The 22465-nt window shown below is 41.9% G+C and overlaps 1 protein-coding gene across 1 annotated transcript in view; it reads right to left on the reverse strand.

Annotated features, from left to right (window-relative positions):
• Positions 1-22465, reverse strand: part of PGM2L1 (phosphoglucomutase 2 like 1) — an 865950-nt gene that overhangs the window by 108250 nt on the left and 735235 nt on the right. Inside the window, exon 11 of the mRNA XM_044072679.1 lies at positions 6001-6130. Within this exon, the coding sequence (XP_043928614.1) occupies positions 6001-6130 (130 nt within the window). The remainder of the gene's footprint in view (positions 1-6000; positions 6131-22465) is intronic.

Consider the following 22465-nt stretch of genomic DNA (forward strand, 5'->3'; position numbering starts at 1 on the left):
CAGAACACTGCCCACCACTGTTAAACTGAGGGGGTAAAGTGAAAGGACAAATAAAAAATCATCTAGACCTTCAGCCAATAATGTCCGCCCCTCAAAAACAGCAGCTTATTACTCACTGACACAGATCAAGCACTATTGCCTTCAGCAATTTTATATCATGACCAGAGAAATAACAAACTGCAAGCAAAAAGGTGTGAAAAGGAAGTTGAAAATCACAGGGAGAACAGTTTATTTAACAAAATGGAAGTGCTGCATAACACAATAGTAAAGAAGAACACAGTGTTAACAAAACAGAGGAACTACCTATCAGCAGACTGTAAAATGCACATTACAAGCAACTTTTAGTCAAACATACTGAAAACTGCAATTTAATGTAAAAGAAGTGATAACCAAGTGGAAAATCACAGGGAGAACACTTACTGCAAGTACAGGGAGGTGTAGTCTAATACAGTGACAGCCAGGTGATGGTTTCAAACACAGTCAGCAAAAAATATTTTTCTCTATAATGCAAAATTCACAAACTGGCTCCTCAGTTCTTCTTTTACAAAATAAGGATGAATGCTTAAGTTTAACAATTACTGATATTTAATTCTTTATACTTAGTTGACAGAGTTAGTCACACAAACTCAATGTCCTCTTTTCATGGGATACCCGTGGTGGCATCCATAATGACTAAGGGAAATTTGGCCAGGACACCAGGAAACTTCCACTACACTTTTTCAGTTAAGTACCGAGGGATCTTTTACTTCCACCTGAGGTACTACCAACTCAGGCAGATGGGGCCTCAGTTGAATGTCTCATCTGAAGATGGCATACTCATGAGTTCAGCACCCCACTCACACTGCACTGCAGTGGCAGTATTGGAAAATTAAACCTACTAGCTGGTGTGATTTTCCAGTATAAAAGACAGCTCAGTACTACTATCACAAAACGACACAGACAAAAAGGTATTAAATAACGACCAAGGCCAGTAGAAGAGACCCAAACTTTAATGTAAAATGTACAAAAACAATACAAGCTCCAGTGCCTGGGCCAAAAAGCCCTTTCAAGAGTCAAAAAGCACACCACCAGCTTGTATTGGTTTTTGTACATTTTACATTAAAGTTTGGGTCTCTTCTACTGGCCTTGGTCGTTATTTAGCTCAGTACACTACTACCTTGCTTACATAAAGTGACATCTTAAAAATTAACAGAGACAACATTTATTTACAGTAACACCAACTTTTAAACATGCATGCCATGCCTTCAAGCTCTCCACTATAACTCCATTTACTTGGACATGCGCCTGCATTACACAAACTTACCTTGGAAAAATACTAATCAAGTCTAGACAATGTAGCTTGGTTTCCCTTTTTTGTCTAGAATATGCATAAAGCACGTATCAGTAAGTGATCAAGATTCGCCTTGTGTAAGCTCATGCAACTGATGCTGCTAGCTGACTCCAGTACTTGGCATGAAACTATGAAAGTGCATCCAACAACTCTTCATATCTGTAGTAGTTTGGGTATGCCATCTTTTTATCACTTATGCTTTAAACAATTCTGCAGACTCATCCTTCTTCCCAGTCATATGCTCGATTTTTTCTTTTAGTATGCCTAGCACTGTTCATATACTCATCTACATTTGTCATGGGTCTCAAGAAGGAAAAGAGTCAGCACTCGAACTCAGTCTGATCATCAGGCTATGAAAAACAACAAAAGTATTTCAGCACTCCTGCAAGATACATTACAAAAACAAGACCGCATTCACTTGGTGTAGCAAATATTTTGCTGCTCCAATATTAGTACCACTTGTGTGTATAAGTTCAGCACCTTAACAGTGGTGTTAATTCAAACAAGCAAGACAAAACAGGACCCCCTACTGCACAAGGCCTGGAAAATGTGTGTTTATAAACTTCCTCCAGTACTGTAGCACTAACAAAACTATCCGCAGTACAGGAAATAATTTGTCAGTACTTGAGCTTAGCTGTATTGAATTACAGTAGTACTGCAAGGCTGCACTGTGCAACAACTGAATATGAGCAACACGGTACAGTAATGCAGAGGCATCAGTGGTGCATGCAACAGAACTTACCGATTGCACAGTCTGATACAATAATGTAAAAGGTTTTGTCCCGCATAAGAAAAGGGTGTGACATCTGAGGCAACCCTACAGATGGACTGCAGATGCCATGAACAGTTGTGCACTCCCAAAGCAATGACAGATAGCAAAGTCAAAAATATTCAGCCAAAATACTGCATCTGCCATCCCGAGGAAAAAAATATATATCTGGTTATGTGACAACCGCTAAAAAAAACAAGCTACACCATATAAAGGTGCCAAGTGCTGCAAAGGTCAAATGCTTCTAATTTCAGTGCAGCACGGCAGATGCAGTGTATCTGTATCTGACATGGTTACACTGTAGTGAACAAACAACTGCCTTTTCAGCACAAAGACTACAGACTGCATCACTGTGTAGTTCAAAGTACACTGTGGTAAAGAGGTGTGCCATATAATCAACTTAACATCTGTTTAATACATGATAATGTAAGAATGTGATGCATACACAGGCATAGTAAGGGAATATATACATTCCTATACTGTGTCTAAGGCACTGAGCAATGTGTTACAATAACCTGTACAGTGTGGGAAGGAGGTAGGGAATTCAACTGCATATCAAGACTCCTAATATCTACTGCTTCATTTCTTATAGAGATGCATACTTTTGTTCTGACATATATTCAAAATATAAAAATCAAAAACACAGTATCTACAACACTATTATTAAACGCAAACCTCATACCAAACTACTTGGAGTAATCCTTGATGATGAACTAAAATTTGATATACATATCCAACAATGTCCTACAATTTATAAAAAAAATGCACCAGAAACTCTCTTATCACAACCAACATTTCTTACACCCTCCTACAAACCCTCTCTAGCTCAGTCACTCCTTCTACCATGTCTTCTATATGCTGCCCCTGTCCTTACTAATGTTCAAACATCACTTCTCTCTAAACTAGAACAGACATATAACAAAATAGCCAGATTTGCCTCCACTCTCCCTTACAAATCCCATCACTACCTCGCCCTTAAGACACTCCAATGGCCTGAATTCTCTAAACATCTACTTTTTCCTCAAATACATCTTACGCACTCTTATCCTGAATGATCCCTCTTTCTGCCCCTTCATCTCTAAACTAGTGTCCTACTATAACCCCTACAGTCACCTCCGTAATATCAACAAGCACCTCCTTGACATATACAAACCCAATAAAAATACTGGATAGCCCCTTTATAAATACTCTGTAAGCCCATGCTTAGAACTCACTTCCTCTCAATATAAGAAGCATCCCTCAAAAGTACCTGTTCAAACAAGAACTTAAACTATCTACAGAAGATGTGGTCCTGCCCATATCAACCCCCACTTGACTTTATTCTCCCTTATCTACACAATTTCTTTTCCTCATAGACCCATCACCATTTTTACTTTTTCTCTATCAATTCATATTACTCTTCCCTTCCGATTTTTGTGTGTGTGTGTGTATATATATATATATATATATATATACATATATATATATATATATACATATATATATATATATATATATATATACATATATACACACACACACATACATGCATACACACACAAACATATATATATATATATATATATATATATATATATATATATAAACATAGTAGGCTCTTGTATTACTATTGGCCCTTTGTATAAGTCACTCTCAGAAAGTTCTTGTACGGTTGGCTCTGTTTAAATACTTACACTCTCAGAATGTACTTCATGTATGGTATTCTACTGAAATAATACTCGCCTGCTTTAATATTTGTAGAGCTGTTACTTGGTAGTAGACTTATGCTATATATCTGTTGTTTACATTTTGCAACATTTGTAATAATTGTTACTTTTCTGGAGGTTTTCTCCTTGGGTTTCCACTGAAATAGGGCCCCTGGCTCAGCTGCACTAACCCAGTTAACAAATGGCAATAAATAAATAAATAAAGATACAGAGCTTCTCACAGTACAACAAACATTTTTATTACAGAACCAAAAATTACCCCACTCTAGCCAGTTTCTGCATTTGTTCAGCTACATATACCATTTTTACATTAGTGTTACCGCAGAATGCAAGTTGTCTATGCAAACGATCAGGTGTCATATTACTGGCCACTGCTTGTAAGGGAAAGTGTGCCCTTTGATTAGATAAAATATTACTGTTAGAAATTGATCTGTAAATCAAGAAGTGTGCAGTATTTGTCTGTCTAGTGGAATATAACACCTTGAACACTACTTGCTAAGCAGGGTAACTATATAAATCCCTGGATAGGTTATTTTTTGTTTGTTTAAATACACCCTGAGCAGGCAATAAACTCTACACCTGAACGAGAAATTTCTGGTGATATACACTGAAGATGTATCACAGTGGGAGGAAAGGCAACAACAAGACATTACCAGTCTAATTAATTTTGACGAGACAAGGACCCGATGTCCTGCCAATGTAAAGCAGGTAGCTTTTCACCATGAACTCTCCTCATACCATTCCATTCACAGACAAGACCAATTCCCTGCAGTGAGGGCCACAGTAGTGCCACAAGTGCTGGATATCTAGAAAAGACATTATATATCTGGGTCTACTCCTTTTAAGTAAAGTAGCATGCAAGGTCACTACCTCATGATATGCCATTACTAGCACCCAGCATCTCAGTGCTCCTTCATGTATTTCTTTCTACTGTTTGTCAGTATTTTTCATGAACGTCCCTTGTGGCACCTATGACAGCCTTTTAAATTACATACTTCTGTGAAAAGTACTATTCACTTATATGCTACTTACATCTCCTGGATGAATTTGCCTGGGGCCCTATACAACTTCCAGGTAGAGTGGGGTTACCTCTTTTGACTTTGCTATTCTCTTCCTACTATGCCTACTGCCTTAATGGCAAGTCTGGTGACCTTTTTTACTAATTTTGTATCTTGCATGTGCCATGCATATACAGAGCACACATTGTCTGGCTGCTACACAGGCAATACTGCTACTCAAAAGTGTTCAACATTTGGTGTGGTCCAGTTCAGAATGTTGTTACTAGATGTTTGAACTGAAACAAACAAAGCTAAACATGGCATAGCATAATTTAACATGTGTTACTTCAGTGTATGACTGCTTTCACTGCATGCAGCCATATCGACTGCTCCTGATTTTGCAGAATGTTCTTGGTTTGACTCAGATTTTTGCCATGTCCCTTAAAAATGTTTGACTTTCTGGTAAATCACTAAGGATTACAGTCAGTCAATAATGGTAGGCATTAACAGTTTCATACTTATCAGAAAAATGAATGAAGATATAAAACCAGTTGTTCTATTAATGTTTTAAGTTAATTAGAGAAATATTTTAAATGTGCCCCTGGTATGGGGCTTATCTCTCCACCCCATTACTTTAGGATTTGTCCAGATTTCACGAGCAAAGAAGTTGAGAGATATGCATGTAGCTATGAAAGGGAATACCATTATACGGTGAGTTAGCTACGTGCTTTACTTATACTAATATATACCTTGTCTACTGCAGTCATCTGCTGTGTATGTTACAGCTAGGTTCTACTGTTGATGGTTCATTAAGTCCTTAGTCATGCAAAGAGTGTACGACACTGCCTAAACAGCAAATCATACGTTTTGCAGCCCAGTTCCTAGAACAAGCACTGGTCTACAGTTTCATTTCTTTCAGTCTTACCTAGACGTGTCACTGTCATCAAAGATGTTTACAATTTAAATTTTTCAATGGACACTAATGTACTCCATTCCAGACTCGAATACTACAAAACATTCATGCAGCATTTCTTAGTGAAATAATGTAACATGCAAAACTCAGCGGCATTAAAAACAAGTTACACTTCCTTAAAAAGCTAGACTAACATCCTCAAGTAGCTCTTTCTAGAAAATTCTAAGAAGTTATAAAAATAACTGCAATAAAATATATAAACCAAAAAATGTAGAGACACTCACATCTCATATATTCGGTTAAGCTGTTGAGTCATTGTGATGTTTTTGCTCTTTAAGAAAGCAGCCATTTCAGCTGCTACTGCAGCAGCACTCACTCCATCTTTATCCAACACAACTGTTCCACACATGAACCCTAGAAAAAAGAAAAATAACTATGAGTACTCAACTGATCACTAAAGCAACGGCATCACAGTTGGCATCTCTTTCCTGAAATTATTATTCTCCTCACAGTTCTTTCCTTCTCCAGCTCTAGGCATGAGGTGAACCTGAAAATATTGCTGCCAGTCATGGCTGGGTGGAAGAACCCCATCACAATAATCTTTCAAACAAGTATGAGGCAGAAAAGAACTCCTGTTTCATATTCCCAAGGAGAAAAAGACTGCATGGTCCCTTTAGACAGCCAAAAGTTCCAGTTCTGCATAGAACAATTGTTCTCCATAGATTAATCAATCTCACAGAGCAGCTTTTGAGTCAGTGGGGTAGAAGATAGGAGGTGAGACCTGTGGTGGACTCAATGTTACTGGAGGACATGTCAGAGACAACAGAAGGTCATTTAAGACCATGTCCAGAACTTAGTTACACCCTATAATGGACCTGTGGTCCGGGAAAATTCAAAGAATTGATTCAGGAGTAGTAAAAGAAATGTTGTAGAATCCCTTGGGAATCCTGCTTCTTGGGAGACTTAGTGGGTGAATACAGATAGAACTGTGTTGGAATATTCAGCATATCAGAAGATGATCACATACTGATTATTAATGTTTTACAAGAATACCAAACATAATGTCATTTCTCAGCTACAAGTTTTTTCAACAGTTGAACATTCCTGGGGGTGCAGAAGCTTCACTCTTGAGTCTTGCTATTAAGCAGAACTCAGCTATAAAACACTGTAGTACACTTGCTCTTTTTCAGAGCACCAAGAGTGAGGTAGATATAGTAACATGTACTCTTAGAAAAGAGTAAAATCATCTCTAAAACCTAAGCCTATTAAATTTGTTTGTAAGGAAAGACAAATAGCAATGTATAAATTCTGAAAAAGCCACAAAGGTTTCATGATAGCTTCAGTTATACAAACAAAGAAAACAATGAAACACTAAGGGTGTGTGTTAAATACGTAATATTAAAGAACACAATATGTAACTAGTACAGAGACAGCTACATACAGGGCTCTCCAGACCAGTGACATGTGAAGATGAGGATAATGGAGGGTGGAGGACAAGAACACTCACCCCAAACTTGTCATAAGGATCACTACTTAAGCAATAAAAACATGTATAGTAATGGTCTTTGTATACCTCTGTGAGAAAAGTAAAAAACTGTGACCACTTTGTCCCAAGCACAAACACAAGCTAAAATGACCTCCTGTGCTCACCTCTAAGGTCTGACTGTGATGAAAGTTACAGAGGTAATGACCACACAATCACCAGCCCCCCCCCCCCACATAAATCTACAGCAACTCTTTGTACATGTACATCTAAGCAGGGTTGGTTTTAGAATGAGTGCGGTTGAGGGCAAAGGCCACCACCAGGTCCTAGTCAAAATCCATGTATACAGTCTGAGTGGAGGGGGCCAACATACTTCTAGAAAATCTAAGTGTCTGAATATTCTGTGATGTCTTTTTATGCTTTACTTTTTAAATACTGTTTACTTGTTAACTGCATTTAGTACTGATATCCAGAAGAGTAATGGGTGTGTCCTAGCACTACTGGGTGTGAGCATAGATAAAAAACAGTGATTTTTTTTTACATACACACGCTCCCACAAGCACAAGCCACAGCAATACTAGTTTTGTACCGATTTCAGCAAATAGCAATACACTGTGCAACACTGGTACTTCCTCACCAGCTCAGTGGCTGCTCTTTAGAAGTTGTCAAACAGCAGAAGTGTAAGTCACTTACTTACCTCATGGAGGTGTAATGCATACTTGTTACTGTTCCTGATTTCACAGACTGTATCTGATTTTATCTCAGAATTGTGCTCTGTCTTTCGTAAAAAGTCTGATTTGCTGGTATATCATTCAGGATAAAGACAGTCAATAAAATGCAATCAAAAAACAACTCTGTATACTAAAAGCAAGTCCAAATGTCTGTAACAAAAAGTCAAAAAGGCACTGCCGAGCACCAGAAAAAAAAAAGAGAGCTTACGAAAATTTGAACAGGTACTTTATTTAGCAAAACAAAACAGATAAAACATATTAACTTGATCTATGCGTTTTTCATCCTACACACTTGGACATTCTCAGATGTAAAAACACGATCAACCTAATGCAAACTAAAATAGCTACCTCAATTAATTAAGTAGGTTGGGCCACCAATCAAAGCAGAAAAATAATTACAGCATTAGGTAAATGATTAACCCTACAATAGCCATAAAACAACTGTGCTGAATTATCCCAAAACGTGTAAAATATACTGCAGTGAGGAAACAAAAACATACAGAAAATACTGTGTGTGAAAATAATGACAACAATGACAACTCTACTTAATTTATTTGATTCATAGATGTGGATTACCAAAGAAAATCCCCAACCTACCCCTAGGTAAAACATGAAAAATAAATGTCAGGAGCATAATGAACCTAAGAACATATAAATTGGTCTACAAAACCATCTAATGAGAAAAACCATAGCTGCAAAATGTGAACAATTGTAGAAAACACAATACAAAAGTAATGAACAATAAAATCCTAAAAAGCATTCCATTTCCTAAGAATGAAAGAATAAACAAACATATCCTAAAAATGCATTTAGTATAAAAATGCTGTAAATGTAAAAAATACCTACAAAATGTATTAAAAATAAATACATCTGCAACCTCAATAATACATCCCATCCATGTTCACTGTAACTTAGCTGCCTTAAGTTTAAGAACAGGGGCCAGGGTAATGTTAAGACTAGGTGGTCTATTCGCTTCCAAAATAAGCTGCCAGTAGGTCTCTCTATAATCTAACATTGTTTCCCATGGTCCCCCAGGGTCTTTTGCAATTTCCTCCAAAACAAAAAACATACAACTAGATTTACTACATCTGACTTTATGTCTACATAAAGCATTCCTTTCACCCTTTTTCTTAATCTCGTTTTCATTGTTTTCATTACTTTCACATGCAGTATTTTCTACATGTTTTTGTTTCTTCACTGCAATATATTTTGCAAGTCGTGGTGGTGCAGCAGTAACGTTGTTGCCTCACAGCACGAGGTTCTCCTGCTCGATTCTCGGCTGGAGTGCCTTCTGTGTGGAGTCTGCATGTCCTCCCCACGGTCAAGTGGCATTCAAAAGACATGTGTGTATAGGCATGCCTTCGGGCTGGCAACTCGGCACCATAAAAATCTACTGCCAATCATTAGTGGATCGGAGTTCCGCTGTGGCGACCCCTAACCAGGAAAAGACAAACAACTGCAATATATTTTGCACCTGTTTTGGGATATTTCAGCACAGTTATTGTTTTTCTGTTGTAGGATTAACTGATCATCTACCTAATGCTGTAATTATTTTTCTGCTTTGATTGGTTGCCCAATCTAATCAATTAATTGAGATAGTTATTTCAATTTGTATTGGGATTAATGTGTTTTTACATATGAGGAAGTCAGTGTGTGTAGGAAGAAAAATGTGGTGATCAAGTTAATGTGTTTTATGTTTTGCTAAATGAAGTACCTGCTCAAATTTTGGCAAGCTCTCTTTTTTTCTGGTAGTTGGCAGTGGCTTTATCACTTTGTTTCTGGTTGCGGCAGTTCGCCGTTGTGGTTGGGCACAGAGTTTCTTGTTTTGGGAAAATAAACCAAACCACAAAAAATGTACAAGCCTCCTTTGCTGTGTGTGTGTGTGTGTGTGTGTGTGTGTGTGTGTGTGTGTGTGTGTGTGTGTGTGTGTGTGTGTGTTCCAAGTCATGTCCATTTTTTGTAGTCAATGAATTCAGACATCAGAGTTTGACACTTCTTACTGTCCAAACATGAAAATTTATTCAAAATGTGTCAATCTATTAACTTTAAGTGAATTACAATAATATTTAAAAAGTGTTTCTGATTCTGAGTCTTAGAGCGTCTTCTGTGTGGCGACATGCATGAACAGGCGTTCCTTCGTTGAAGGTTGTGCGTTAGGCCCGGCAAGCCAGCACGTAAAACTCTACTGCCAATCATTAGCGGACCGGAGTTCTGCTGTGGTGACCCCTAACCGGGAAAAGCCGAAAGACACAAACAAACAAACTCTGCTATTATTTTTGGAACTGCTGAAAAATCTAGAGTAAAGAAGTTGAGCATTATAGTGTCCGGTGTTATGAGCCCTCTAAAAGAGAAAAAAAAGTTATGTACTCACCATAACGTTCCATCTGAGTAGTTTTACTTCATTTGTCTTCAACTTGTGGGTACCAGATCCATATCAGATCCGAGCCGGCAATTTCACTAGCATCTGCTCTGAGCTCCAAGCTCCTCCCCTTACCATAATACACCACCACTACCTTCCAACCCCCAGATTGAGTTTGCTGCAAGTTACACTGAGAACTCAACCTCAAAAAACATCTTACACACCTAAAATCAGCCAAAAGGCTGTCCATATGGTAAGGCCAGATGGAAGGAGGGAGGGATGGTTGAAGACAAATGGAGTAGAACTACTCAGATGGAACGTTATGGTGAGTACGTAACTTCTTTATCTGAAGTAGTTTACTTCATTTGATCTTCAATCTGTGGGACAGAGTCCCCAGCTACTAAATACCTGGGTGGCCCATATGGAAGGATATTCCGGAGCACCGTGTAACCAAAGGATGCTCTCTTTCAAGAAATCAAATCCAATTTATATGGAGAAATAAAGGTATGAGATAAGGACCAAGTTGCCTAAGAACAAATATCATCCAATGAGACTCTATACCAAAAAGCCGCAGAAGTAGCCATGGACCTTGTCAAGTGAGCTTTCAACCTGACCTGGAGGAGACAAACCTTTATACTTGTAGATCTGAAGGATACACAAGGAGATCCACCTAGCAATGGTAACCTTGGAGATAGGTTTACCTAAAAAAGGTTTAGAAAAGGGCACAAACAATTGGTCAGATTTGCGAAAGGTTCTAGTCCTGTGTAAATAGAATCATAACTGTCTATGAACATCCAACAAGTGAAGCCTGTATTCCATTTTGTTAGTAAAATTTGGGAAGAAAATAGTTAAATTGATGGTTTGATTGATGTTAACCTGTGATGCTACTTTTGGGAGAAAGGAAAGATTAGTGTGAAGGAAAACCCTGTCCTTATGGAAAATCATCTATGGAACCTTGACAGACAATGCCTGCAGTTCTGAAACTCTCTTAGCGGAGGTGATAGCCACTAGAAATGCTGTTTTCCAAAACAAAAACTTAAGCTCTGTGGTTGCTGCAGGTTCAAATAGCGGAGCGACCCACGCTTGAAGAACCATATTAAGGTCCCATGGAGGAATAGAATCTTTGACCGGAGGACGTAAGAGGAAGGTACCTTTAACAAAGGATTTACACAATCTGGAAGAGGATAAGGAAGCAGAATTCTTGCCCACATGAAAATGAGAAATGGCAGCTAGCTGAACCTTGATTGTAGAAGAGCTAGCCCTTTGTTGAAAAATATTTGTCAGAAAATCCAGAATAGCTGGAACAGGAGCCGTGAAAGGATCTAAGAAAAATGTTTCCATTTGCTATGATAAACTTTCCTGGTGGATGACTTATGAGCTGCCACCTGAATAGACCTGACTGAAGAAGACAATCCAAGAGTCCTAGCAATTAAGGGAACTGGAGCAGCCAAGCTGTGAGCTTCAAACTATCCAGACATGGATGAGGGACCCCTGGGGGTGTGAAATGAGATCCTGAATGGGATCCAAGATGGAGTTAGAAGATGAGACCAAAGGAAGGGAAACCATACCTGGTGAGGCCAAAACAGGGCAATGAGGATCACTTTGCTCCCCAGTCGGCAAGCTTTCTGTAGAAACCTCGGAATAAGGGGTGCAGGAGGATAAGCATACAGAAAACCAGGAGGCCAAGCATGGACTAGAGCTTCTCCGGAGGACTGCCCCAGCTGGGGGTTCAGAGTGAAAAACTCACTGCACTTCACACTGGAAGGAGATGTGAAGAGATCGCAGCAAGGCCGACCCCACTCTAGAAAGATCTGCTCCGCTACTGAAGGATTCAAAGACCACTCGTAAGGCATCAGAATAGTCTGACTTAGTCTGTCCGCTAGAATGTTGTACTGTCCCGGAATATGCATTGCTATCAAACTCTCATAGCCTTGCGACAAAGGGGGTAAGATCTAGTCCCTACCTGTTTGTTGATATACCAGACCACTGACATGTTGTCTGATTGGATTGCAATGGTTCCCAGAGGTAGAAAGGCATGAAGGGCCTGCAACGCTAAAAGGACCGCCCTCATCTCCAGAACATTTATATGCAAACTGGTCTCAATTGGGGAGCACATGCCTTGGACTGTCCTTCCCGAACAATGCACCCTCCACCCAAGTTGGGAGGCGTCCATGATCACTGTGGCTTGAACAGGAGCTGGAACAAAAGGTCGTCCCTCTAGAATTTCATAAGAATGCATCCAACAAAGAAGGGATGACCTGCAACAGGGACCATTGCACAGCTAGAGTCCACTGTAGTATTTGCTTATGTAATTGAGCACACAAAAGAAGCATCATGGTCACTGCCATAGAACCTAGGGCCATCAAAACTGATTCAGGTGAGGGAAGGTGAGAACAGCAGATGAAGGCAACATGCATCCTTAGGTTTTGAACTCTCTCTGTGGTCAGGAAGATTTTTGTCTGTAGCGTGTCTATCCATGCCCCTATGTATTCTATCACCTGGACATGATACAAAAGAGATTTGGCTGTGTTGATTGTAATCCTTAAGTGGAGTGCAAACTTTAGGAAATAATCTCTGGTCTGACAAAGTAGATGCTTGGTGGGAGCAGTAAGGAGCCAATCGTTCAGGTAAGGGTAGACCTGAATCCCCTGCCTCAGGTGAGCCGCTACTACTGCCATCACTTTGGTGAACACCCTAGGGGCTGTGGTGAGACCAAAGGGTAGGGCTCGGAACTGGTAATAATTGGCTCCTAGCCGGAAGCGGAGGAACCTCCTGGAGCTTCTGTGCATCTTTATGTGATAGTAAGCATCCTGTAGGTCGAATGAGCTCATCCAGTCGCTCTCTTGCAGGTACGGCATGATGGACTGTAAGGTGACCATCCGGAACTTTTCTTTGACAACTGACAGGTTCAGAGTAGATAGATCCAGAATGGGCCTCAAGTCCCCTGTTTTCTTTGGCACCAAAAAGAACCTGGATTAGATGCTCGAGCTGGACTGATCTGGGGGGGACGGAGTTCATTGGCTCGTTTCTCTAGCAGCTTGGAGATTTCTAGTGCTGCTGCCTCCCTTTGCATGGGTGGTACGTCTGGGAGGTGTTTGAAATGTTTGTGAGGGACCACAAACGGGACTGAATATCCCCTGGAAATTATCTGAAGCACCCAATGGTCTGATGATATGGACTCCCATGCCATCAGGTGCAATGACAGGTGAACCAGACTACCTCCAGAGCAGAGCAGTTGGGCAACCCCTCAGGGTTGCTGCATGGGCCTGTCTGAAAACGGTTCTCGAGACCCAAAATTCCTCAGACCCCCTCTGCCTCTGGGCCTGCATCTATCCTGTCTCCCTCTGCCTCTAGGGGAAGAAGAGCTCCGAGTGTCCCAGGAATACTGAGACTTCCGGAACCACATCTTCTTTTGCCCTCACTGATTCCGGGAAAAGGATCTTTGAGGGTTTGAGAAGTGGATTCCAGTGTCTTCCTGTCTTTCTCACTCTGGACCAAGGTGTCTCGGACAGTCTTACCAAAAAGGGTAGAACCGTTATCACGGGCGTTCGCAAAAGATGCCTTGAAGGGTTCCATGAACTGACATAATCTGAGCCAGGCGTTATGCCTCATGGACACGCCAGACCCAGCCGCCATAGATGCTCCTTCAGTAGCATGTGAGGAGTCACATGGACATGTTTGACAGCGCTCTCAAGGTAGCCATCCTCACAGAGAACATGGCTCTGTCCTCCTGTGACATGGACTTTGAGGGAGACTCAGCCAGTTCGTTAACTAGGCAGCGCTGTAGTCTAGTAACATGGGCTAGGTAGTTCAGCGCCCTGACAGAAAAGGTCGCTGACACATAAAACCACTTCCCTAGGTGGTCCATCATCCTAGACTCATGGTCAGGGGGATGAACTGAGGAGCTCTCCTGGGCTAGTTCCTTTTTGGTGGCGGCTGCTACTAGCATAGCGTCTACAGGGAACCCTTTATTCCACACTGCTCTGTCTGGGAGGGGCTCAAAATTTTGTCTGGGCATTTGGGGATTGGTTCCATAGTATCCGGCTCCTTCCAAGCCCGCGAGGTGACCAAGTCCACCAAGGGATCTGCGAGAGGGGACACCCAGGAAGTAGACAGGCCCATGCAAAAAGCCTCCAGGAGCATGGATTCTTCTGAGGAAGGTTTGGGGGTGGACCAACCTCCCCGCTGGCGTAAGATTTCCATGATGTCCCCAAAGGACACATCCTTGGGGGGGTGATCTGGAGGAACCTTCCCTGTCACCCAAATCCTTGTCCTCATTGAGGGACTTGGGGGAGTCTAAGTGTCTCCTCTTGCATGTATGCTTGTGAGGTACCCCTCTGGAGGGAACTTGGAAGCCACTTGTTCCTCAGGGGGAACCGCCTGGGGCTCCTTGAGCATGGGCTGTTCCTCTGGTAAAATTATTGGATTCGCACACAAAGCGGATGAATTCGGGGCAGAGTACGAAGATATAGTCAGGGGTCTCGATCCAGCCTGGAGAGAACCCTTTCTACCACATTGAATGTTCAGGGAGAACAAGCTTCCTGGGACACCAGTAAGTGAACCGCTCTCCCCGGATCTGACACGAGAATCAGAGTTGGGCAAAAAGCAGGCGGAGCTCCAAGGAAGGGAACTTGAACAGACAACGTCGGAGCCAATGGAAAAAGCTCCATTCCCTCAGATCAGACATCCAGGCTCTGGCTCAGAGAGCCACTCGGATCTGAACTGGTCAGATACAACACGCTCCAGACAGCTGCCGGCATTGAGGAGACAAGTACCATTGGCGCCGACCCACTGACTAAGGCCATCTTCGGATCCATGTACTCCGAAACCAGGAGTTGGATCGGAGAAGGAGATATTGGTGTGAAGAAAGGAAGCGAGCTCCCCCCTCCAGGGGGGAGAGGGGGCTGGCAAGACTTCCATCTGAATATGTGTGCAAATGAACCTCCGCATCATTTTATCCATGCCGACTTCAGGGAGGATGCGGGTGGACCACGACAAAGCCACGGACTCTGACCTGGTGGGTCGAGGAACCAAGGCTCTAGATGGTGGTTGTGGCTCCTCCGACTCTGAAGAAAATCTGGGAGATTGGAGCCGAGGGGAGTCACGGTACCTAGACTTACACTTGGCAGGAGTTCCTGATGGAGCTGACAGGTCCGGGGACCACTTTCTTTTCTCAGGACAGTACTCTCTCTCCCCTCCTCTCTGCCTTTTCTTCACTCTGATTCTGCAGTCTTAGATGTGGGAGGGTGAGTCCCAGCCTGGCAGGTTGGAGAAGGAAGGACCAGAGTAGAAGGAGAGGTGGCCACAGTAACAGCTTTGACCGAAACAGAAGGGGAGCCGGCCGCCTCCATAGAAGGTAGCAGTCCTTTCAAGGTTAACTTGACCCGTCTATCCTTGAGGCCATGTGGGTTAAAACCCATGTAAATGGCACAGTCTGTGTTCAAATGAGCTGCACCCAAACATCACGCAAAGAGTGTGGCCATCAGCGGGTGACAATTTGTGACCACACTCAGTGCACCTCTTAAACACTGGCTTAGGAAGATCTGCCATGTCCCAATACAAAAGACTTTTTGACAATTTTAAACAAGTGATTGAAACTACTTTTATACAACACACGCCACTCACCACACACTCAGACAAGCACACAGAAAGCTGTGGGGGGGGGGGGCAATTATACACTAAACTATCTAACTACCTAAAACTAACAAAAAAGGCTAAAACTCAATGCACCAGCGAGGGGAGGATGAAAGGGAACCTACACTGACAAGAATACACACTCAAAAAAAAGTACAGTTTTGTACCTACCATAAATGTAGATGTTCGAGTGCTAATACAGATGCAGTCATAACAGATGGGTTCTCCTGCCGTCAGGCGGGTCCTCGGTCGGCCGAATTCCAAAGTCTAGGTCCGGCATCGGTTGTTGTCGCTTCTTCCCTGACGTCAGTGTGACAGGGGTATAAAGGAACCAGCCAACGCCATTTTCTTCAGTTTTTCTTGCCCCAGATGTCAGGTGCCCCCAGAAGGAAGGCAATACATAAATTTGTGTAATAAAACAATGCAATATAATCAAAATACAGTAGTTGCAAGCAAATACACCATAAATGAATACCCCAATCAGGTTGTATGAGGAGGTGTTAGCCAATAGGCCTGTCCCAAGAGAGGAAGGAGGGAGGGAAACCTGGACTGCAGCTGTATTAGCACTCGAACATCTACATTTATGGTAGGTACAAAACTGTACTATGTTCATCGTGCATACAGCTGCAGTCATAACAGATGGGTAGAATCCCAAAGCTAAGAAAGGGGTGGTAGGCACTAGGTGGAACTAGGAGGAGCCAGGATGCCCTGCAAGACTGCAGTGGCAAAGCCTGCTCTAGTTTTGGAGTATAATGGTAGGTTGCAGTGCTTGGAGAAGGTATGCACAGAACTCCAAGTGGCTGCTTCCAAAATATCTTTGGTAGGAACTCCTCTGAGGAAAGCTGCAGAGGTAGCTGTGGCCCTGGTGGAGTGAGATATGATGCCTGTAGGTACAGTTTTGCCATAAAAAGAATAGCAAAAGCATATGCAGTGGGCTATCCATTTTGAGATCGTCTGTTTGGAAATTGGCTTTCCTTGAGCTCCTACAGCATAGGACACAAAGAGCTGTTCTGATTTTCAGAAAGGCTTTGTTCTGTCCAAATAATAATGTAGTTGTCTGTGGATGTCCAAGGAATGTAGTAATCTCTCCCCTTTGTTTTGAGGATTAGGATAAAAAGTAGGTAAATGTATGGCCTGATTCAAAGCTACCCTGGATACCACTTTAGGCATAAAGGACGGGTTGGTTCGTAAGGAAACTCTGTCCTGATGGAAGATGATAAAAGGCTGCACAGCCATGAGAGCTTGTAGTTCTGAAACTCTACGAGCTGAGGTAATAGCCAGAAGGAAAGCTGATTTCCAGGACAAATATTGCAAATCTGATGAGGCAGCTGGCTCAAAGGGAGGCAAGGTCAGTTTTTCCAGAATGAAATTGAGATCCCAAGAAGGTATTGGTTGTTTCCTTGGGGGTCTTAGATTCTTAGCCCCTCTGAGGAACTGTCTTAAGAGAGGGTGAGAGAATATGGGTGGATCAGTGTTGTATTCTGCAGAAATGGCTGAGGCATGGATTTTGATGGAGGAGAATGAAAGTCCACTGCTTAGCAGCTCAGCTAGATACTGTAGTATTTGAGGTAAATTCAGTTTTCCAGGATCCTGGCCCTTTTTCTCATTCCAGACACAAAACCGTTTCCATTTTGCGGAGTAAGCTTTTCTAGTTGACGGCCTCCTGGCCTCCAAAATGACATCCTGCACCTCCTTGGAGAGTAGGGTCTGTTGTGATGCTAAGGAATCTTCCATGCAGCTAGATTGAGTGTTTTTAGCTGGCTGTGAAGAGTTTTGAAGCTGTGCTGAGTCAGGAGAAGAGGCATTAGAGGCAGGGTCCATGGTGGAGAATGCGTCAGGCTCCTCAGGAGTGGGTACTAGTGCTGTCTTGGCCAGTCTGGAGCAATGAGAATCATCTTTGATCTGTCTGCTCTGGTTTTCAATAGAACTTTGGGCAGCAGAGGAAGAGGTGGGAAGGCATAAACTGTCATTGATGTCCAACTGAAAGAGACAGCGTCCACTCTCCAGGCTTTTGGATGGAAAATCCTTGAGCAGAATTTTGTCAATTGGTGATTTTTGTGGGAGGCAAAGAGATCTATGTCTGGCCTTCCCCATGCTTGGATTATTTCTGTAAAAACTTTTGGATGCAACTTCCATTCATGTGGATCTGTCATATTTCTGCTTAGGTTGTCTGCCAGCGTGTTTTCCTTGCCTGGCAAGTACTGTTCTTGTAGTTCGATTTGTAAGTCCATGGCCATGTTCCAAAGTGACATGGCCAGTCTGCATGGGGGGTATGAATGTGTTCCTCCCTGTTTGTTTATGTACCACATAACTGTGGTGTTGTCCGTTCTTATCAATAGTTGACCTGGTTGCAGAAGGTCTTTGAAAGCTATAATAGCATTTATTACTGCTAGCATTTCCTTTTGATTGATGTGAAGGTGCCTTTCTTTTTGGGACCATTTGCCCTGAATGCACCGATCTGTCATGTGCGCCCCCCAGGCGTAGTCCGAGGAGTCTGTTGTGATGACTTTATTTGCTTGAGGCTTGCTGAATGGAAGACCTGTGTTTGCTTGGCATGCTTGAGCCCACCACAGAAATTCCTTTTGCAGACATGGTATTATTGTTTCCAAACTGTGGCTGTGTTGAGACCATAGGTTTTTCAGGTACCATTGAAGTTTCCTCATATGCAGCTTTGTACATGGGATTAGTAAGATGCAAGATGCCATGAATCCCAGAGCCTGCATGATTTTCCTTGCAGTTAGCCTGGTGCAATTTGCTAGTGTTCTGAAGTATTGAGTTAGTTGCCCCTGCTTCTCTGGCGTGAGGTAGGCCATCTGGGTGTTTGTGTCCAAGTTGGCACCCAGGAAAATTATCTTCCGAGAGGGTATTAGTCTTGATTCTTTTTGTTGACTGTGTATCCCAGAGAGTTCAACAATATTATTACATAAGCCAGATGTTTCAGAAGAATGTGCTTGCTGTCCGCTTGGATCAGGCAGTCGTCCAAATAGGGGTATATTTGTATCCCTTGAAGTCTGCAGTAGGCAATTACTGATGCCAGGCATTTCGTGACTACTCTGGGCGCAGTAGATAAGCCAAAGGGCAATGCAGAGAATTGATAATGGGTTGAACCTGCAAGAAATCTGAGGTATCTTCTGCAATTTTGTCTGATTGGGACATGCAGGTATGCCTCCTTGAGGTCCAATGTTACCAGCCAAGACTCCTTTCCCAGCATGGGAAGAAGCTGCTGTAGAGTATGCATCTTGAATTTTGGTACGAGTAGAAATGTGTTCAGGATGGATAGGTCCAAAATAGGTCTCCAATCTTTTCCCTTCCTTGGTACCAGGAATAGTCTGGAATAAAAACCTTGACCTTGTTTGTGCGTAGGTACCTCTTCAATAGCTTTCATGTTTATGAGATCTGTAATTTGCCTTTGTGCCTCTGCCCTTTGATTGTGTGGCAGGTTTGGCATGCCTCTCATTTTTGGAAGGGTGTGAAAATGGAATCTGTAGCCTCTGTTTATAATGTCCAGGATCCATTTGTCTTTTGTGACAATATGCCAATTTTTTGAAAATAATGCCAGTTTTCCTCCTAAGGGGGCTGCCACTGAGTCTTGCTTGGCATGCAAAGGGGAAAGTCATTGGGCTTGCTTTCTGAATGATTGTGAGTTATCCTCACCACCTCTTTGTGTAGGAGCTTGCCATTGTCTGCCTCTAAACGATCCTTGGGATTGTCCCCTGCCCCTCGGGCGTCTGTATCTACCTCTTAGGGGTCTGTCCGTGGCTGGAAAGGACCAATTTTTGGAAGGCCAATTTCTACTGAAACATGGGGGTTGTACCTGTAGAAAATCTTTCACAGTTTGCATTGATTTAGCCTTTTCCTCCATTTTCCTTAATACCTCCTCAGCATTAGCACCAAATAATACATCCTTTTGTAGAGGGGCATCTACTAATTTAGCTTTGACATGATCAGGCAAGGTTTGTTCCTTGAGCCAGGCATGTCTACGTGTGACTGATCCTGTAACAGCAGCTCTACATGAGGCCTCTAGAGCATCAAAACCACATTGTAAGGTATGCTTACCCACTTGTTCCGCACTATGCATCAAATCCTGCAACTCCTTCAAGTCTGGTTGTTCAGGTTGTGACATTTTACTTTTCAATTGTGATAACAAAAACTGTTGGTATTTTAGCATATGGAACTGACAGTTTAAGGCCCTCATGGTTAAGGTAGCCGAGGTATATACCTTTTTTCCCCACCTTTCTAAGGATCTGGAATCTCTCTTGGAAGGTAATGGATTTTTAGCAGTGGAGGCCTTAATTCCCTTGGGGCCCTGTGAGATGGTTTCTGGGTCAGCAGCATGGCTTTTGTATAGAAATTGGTGTGAGTCAGGAACCCTGTAGTACCTGTCAGGCTTGACTGGGGCTGGAGGCAGAGAATCCGGGTTAAGGCAGGCCTCCGAGTAAACAACATCTAGGATGTCCAAGACAGGAGGTATAGCCAGAGGCCTGTGCTGAGGTAGCAAGAGAAATTCCCTAAGCCTTTTCTTGGAATCTGAATAATCTTGGCCTTCCCAGTGGAAGTGTTCCCTTAAGGTATGCAAAGTTTCCCCAAATGAGTAATCCTCTGGGGGGGATACAGAAGGAATGGACTCCTCTGCATCAGAGTCTTCAAAAGGGGAGTAAGAATGTTCCTGATCATCAGGGTGCTCTGAAATAATGGAGCCCTGATCAGAGGAGGGGGATTCTTCCTCCACTCTGGGCCTTTTGTCCGGTGGGGGTTGAGAACCCCTGATAAGAGTAATCCTCAGCCATTTTAAGCATCTGTTTTTTAGGCATGAGGCCTGTAGATGGGCCCTGTGTAGCTTGTCTCTTAGAATGCATGGCTGCTTTAGACTTAGTGAAAGCCTTGATGGAAAAAGAAGAGGAAGGTCTGAAGACACCTTGAGTGGAGGTAGATCTGTCCACATTTTGAGGTTCAACGCCAAGAGTGGCTTCGGTATCTGTAGTCGGGGTGTGGGCCGAAGAGCCTGCGACCTCGGGCACAGGAGACACCGCCAATAAAGTGTCGTCGGTAGTCAGGGGCTGCATAGGCACCTCGCTGAGAACCGGACCACGTGTAGTCGGCTTTGGTGTGGTGTCGGAAGAGGCCGCGGACCTCGTGTGTCGGTCCTTATCTTTGCGTTTTTTAGACAAAACTGGAGTCGGAGTATCCGACGACATAATATAGTTAAATGTTTTTCCAAAATAATGCTGGGCGAACTCCGCCCGACGCTTAATGGTGCGTTTGTTGAATGAAGCACAAAAACGACAGACCGAGACGTCGTGGTCTGGGCCTAAACAAGGTATACAGAGGGAATGGAAATCCTTATGCGGTATTTGCTTCCCACATGAAATACAATTATTAACTTTGAAAAAATCTGTGTTAGGCACTAAATCAACCAAGAAACCAAAATCCAGTGCCCACAAAAGGAAAACTCCTCCAACCAAGTAATGAAAAAACAATTTTATTCTCACAACACAATATTAACACTCCTTCTCCAATTACGTTTTCGTCCACCCAGGACTTCATCAGATAACTTCCATATCACAATTAAGTTCATTTATATACCTTTCTCCAATTAATTGTTTAAAACTAAACCAATAAAACAACTCATTTTCATTTGAATTTGACAAATCAAGTTCAACACAATGGTTCATGAATATTAATTGATTGAACATATAAAAAATGTATATATTTGATGTTAAAAAATGTATATTGTTGTTAAAAATATTTCACCTACCTATAATTCTTGTAAAAACTTTACATTTTATATTTAAATACTTTTTATTATTTAAATACATAAAAAGGCTCTTAAAAAATAATAAATAAATACAGGGAATCCATTCATTGTTGTAGTACTGTTATTTCTTTAGTGTCTTACCCCCTCTAGTGCCATTTTGTTGTTATTACAACTAAATTTTATTTGCTTTTAATTTCAGCAAAGACATGATGGATAGATAATCATTTAGTCCTGGTTCTTTTCCTGCTTCTAAATTCACTTGCCACCATAATTCTTTACTTTCAAGAACGTCCTCCCATGGGCCACCTCTACTATCAATCTTAATTTGTTCCACCACTAAAAACCTGAACCTATACTCATTACAAATCTTACTATGTTTATAAAGTGCACTAGTTTCTTTGTCCCTATTAACATCATAGACATGCTCGTAGATTCTTTTTTTCAGACTTCTTTCTGTCTTACCTATGTAGAAGGATTGGCACTTCTCACATACCACTAAGTATACTACTTTACTGGAATCACAATTGTAAGAACCTTTACTCTTAATTTTCCTTTTTCTACTACTAATATAGACCTCATCAGTGTTCATGATATATGGGCATTGTTGACATTTCCCACATTTGTAAGTTCCTTTCCTTTTATTAATAAGCCCCGATTTATTAATTCCTATTCTTTCTACTATACTCTTCAAATTTGGGGCATTTTTATATATTATTTAGGTTCTATCATTTTTATTTCTTCTATGTCCGTAAATGATGAAAAAGTGTTCCATTCTCTTTCCAGTGTT

This window comes from Protopterus annectens, chromosome 5.part0 (assembly GCF_019279795.1).
Source record: "Protopterus annectens isolate FY-2018-M chromosome 5.part0, PAN1.0, whole genome shotgun sequence".
Classification (NCBI taxonomy): Eukaryota; Metazoa; Chordata; order Ceratodontiformes; family Protopteridae; genus Protopterus; species Protopterus annectens.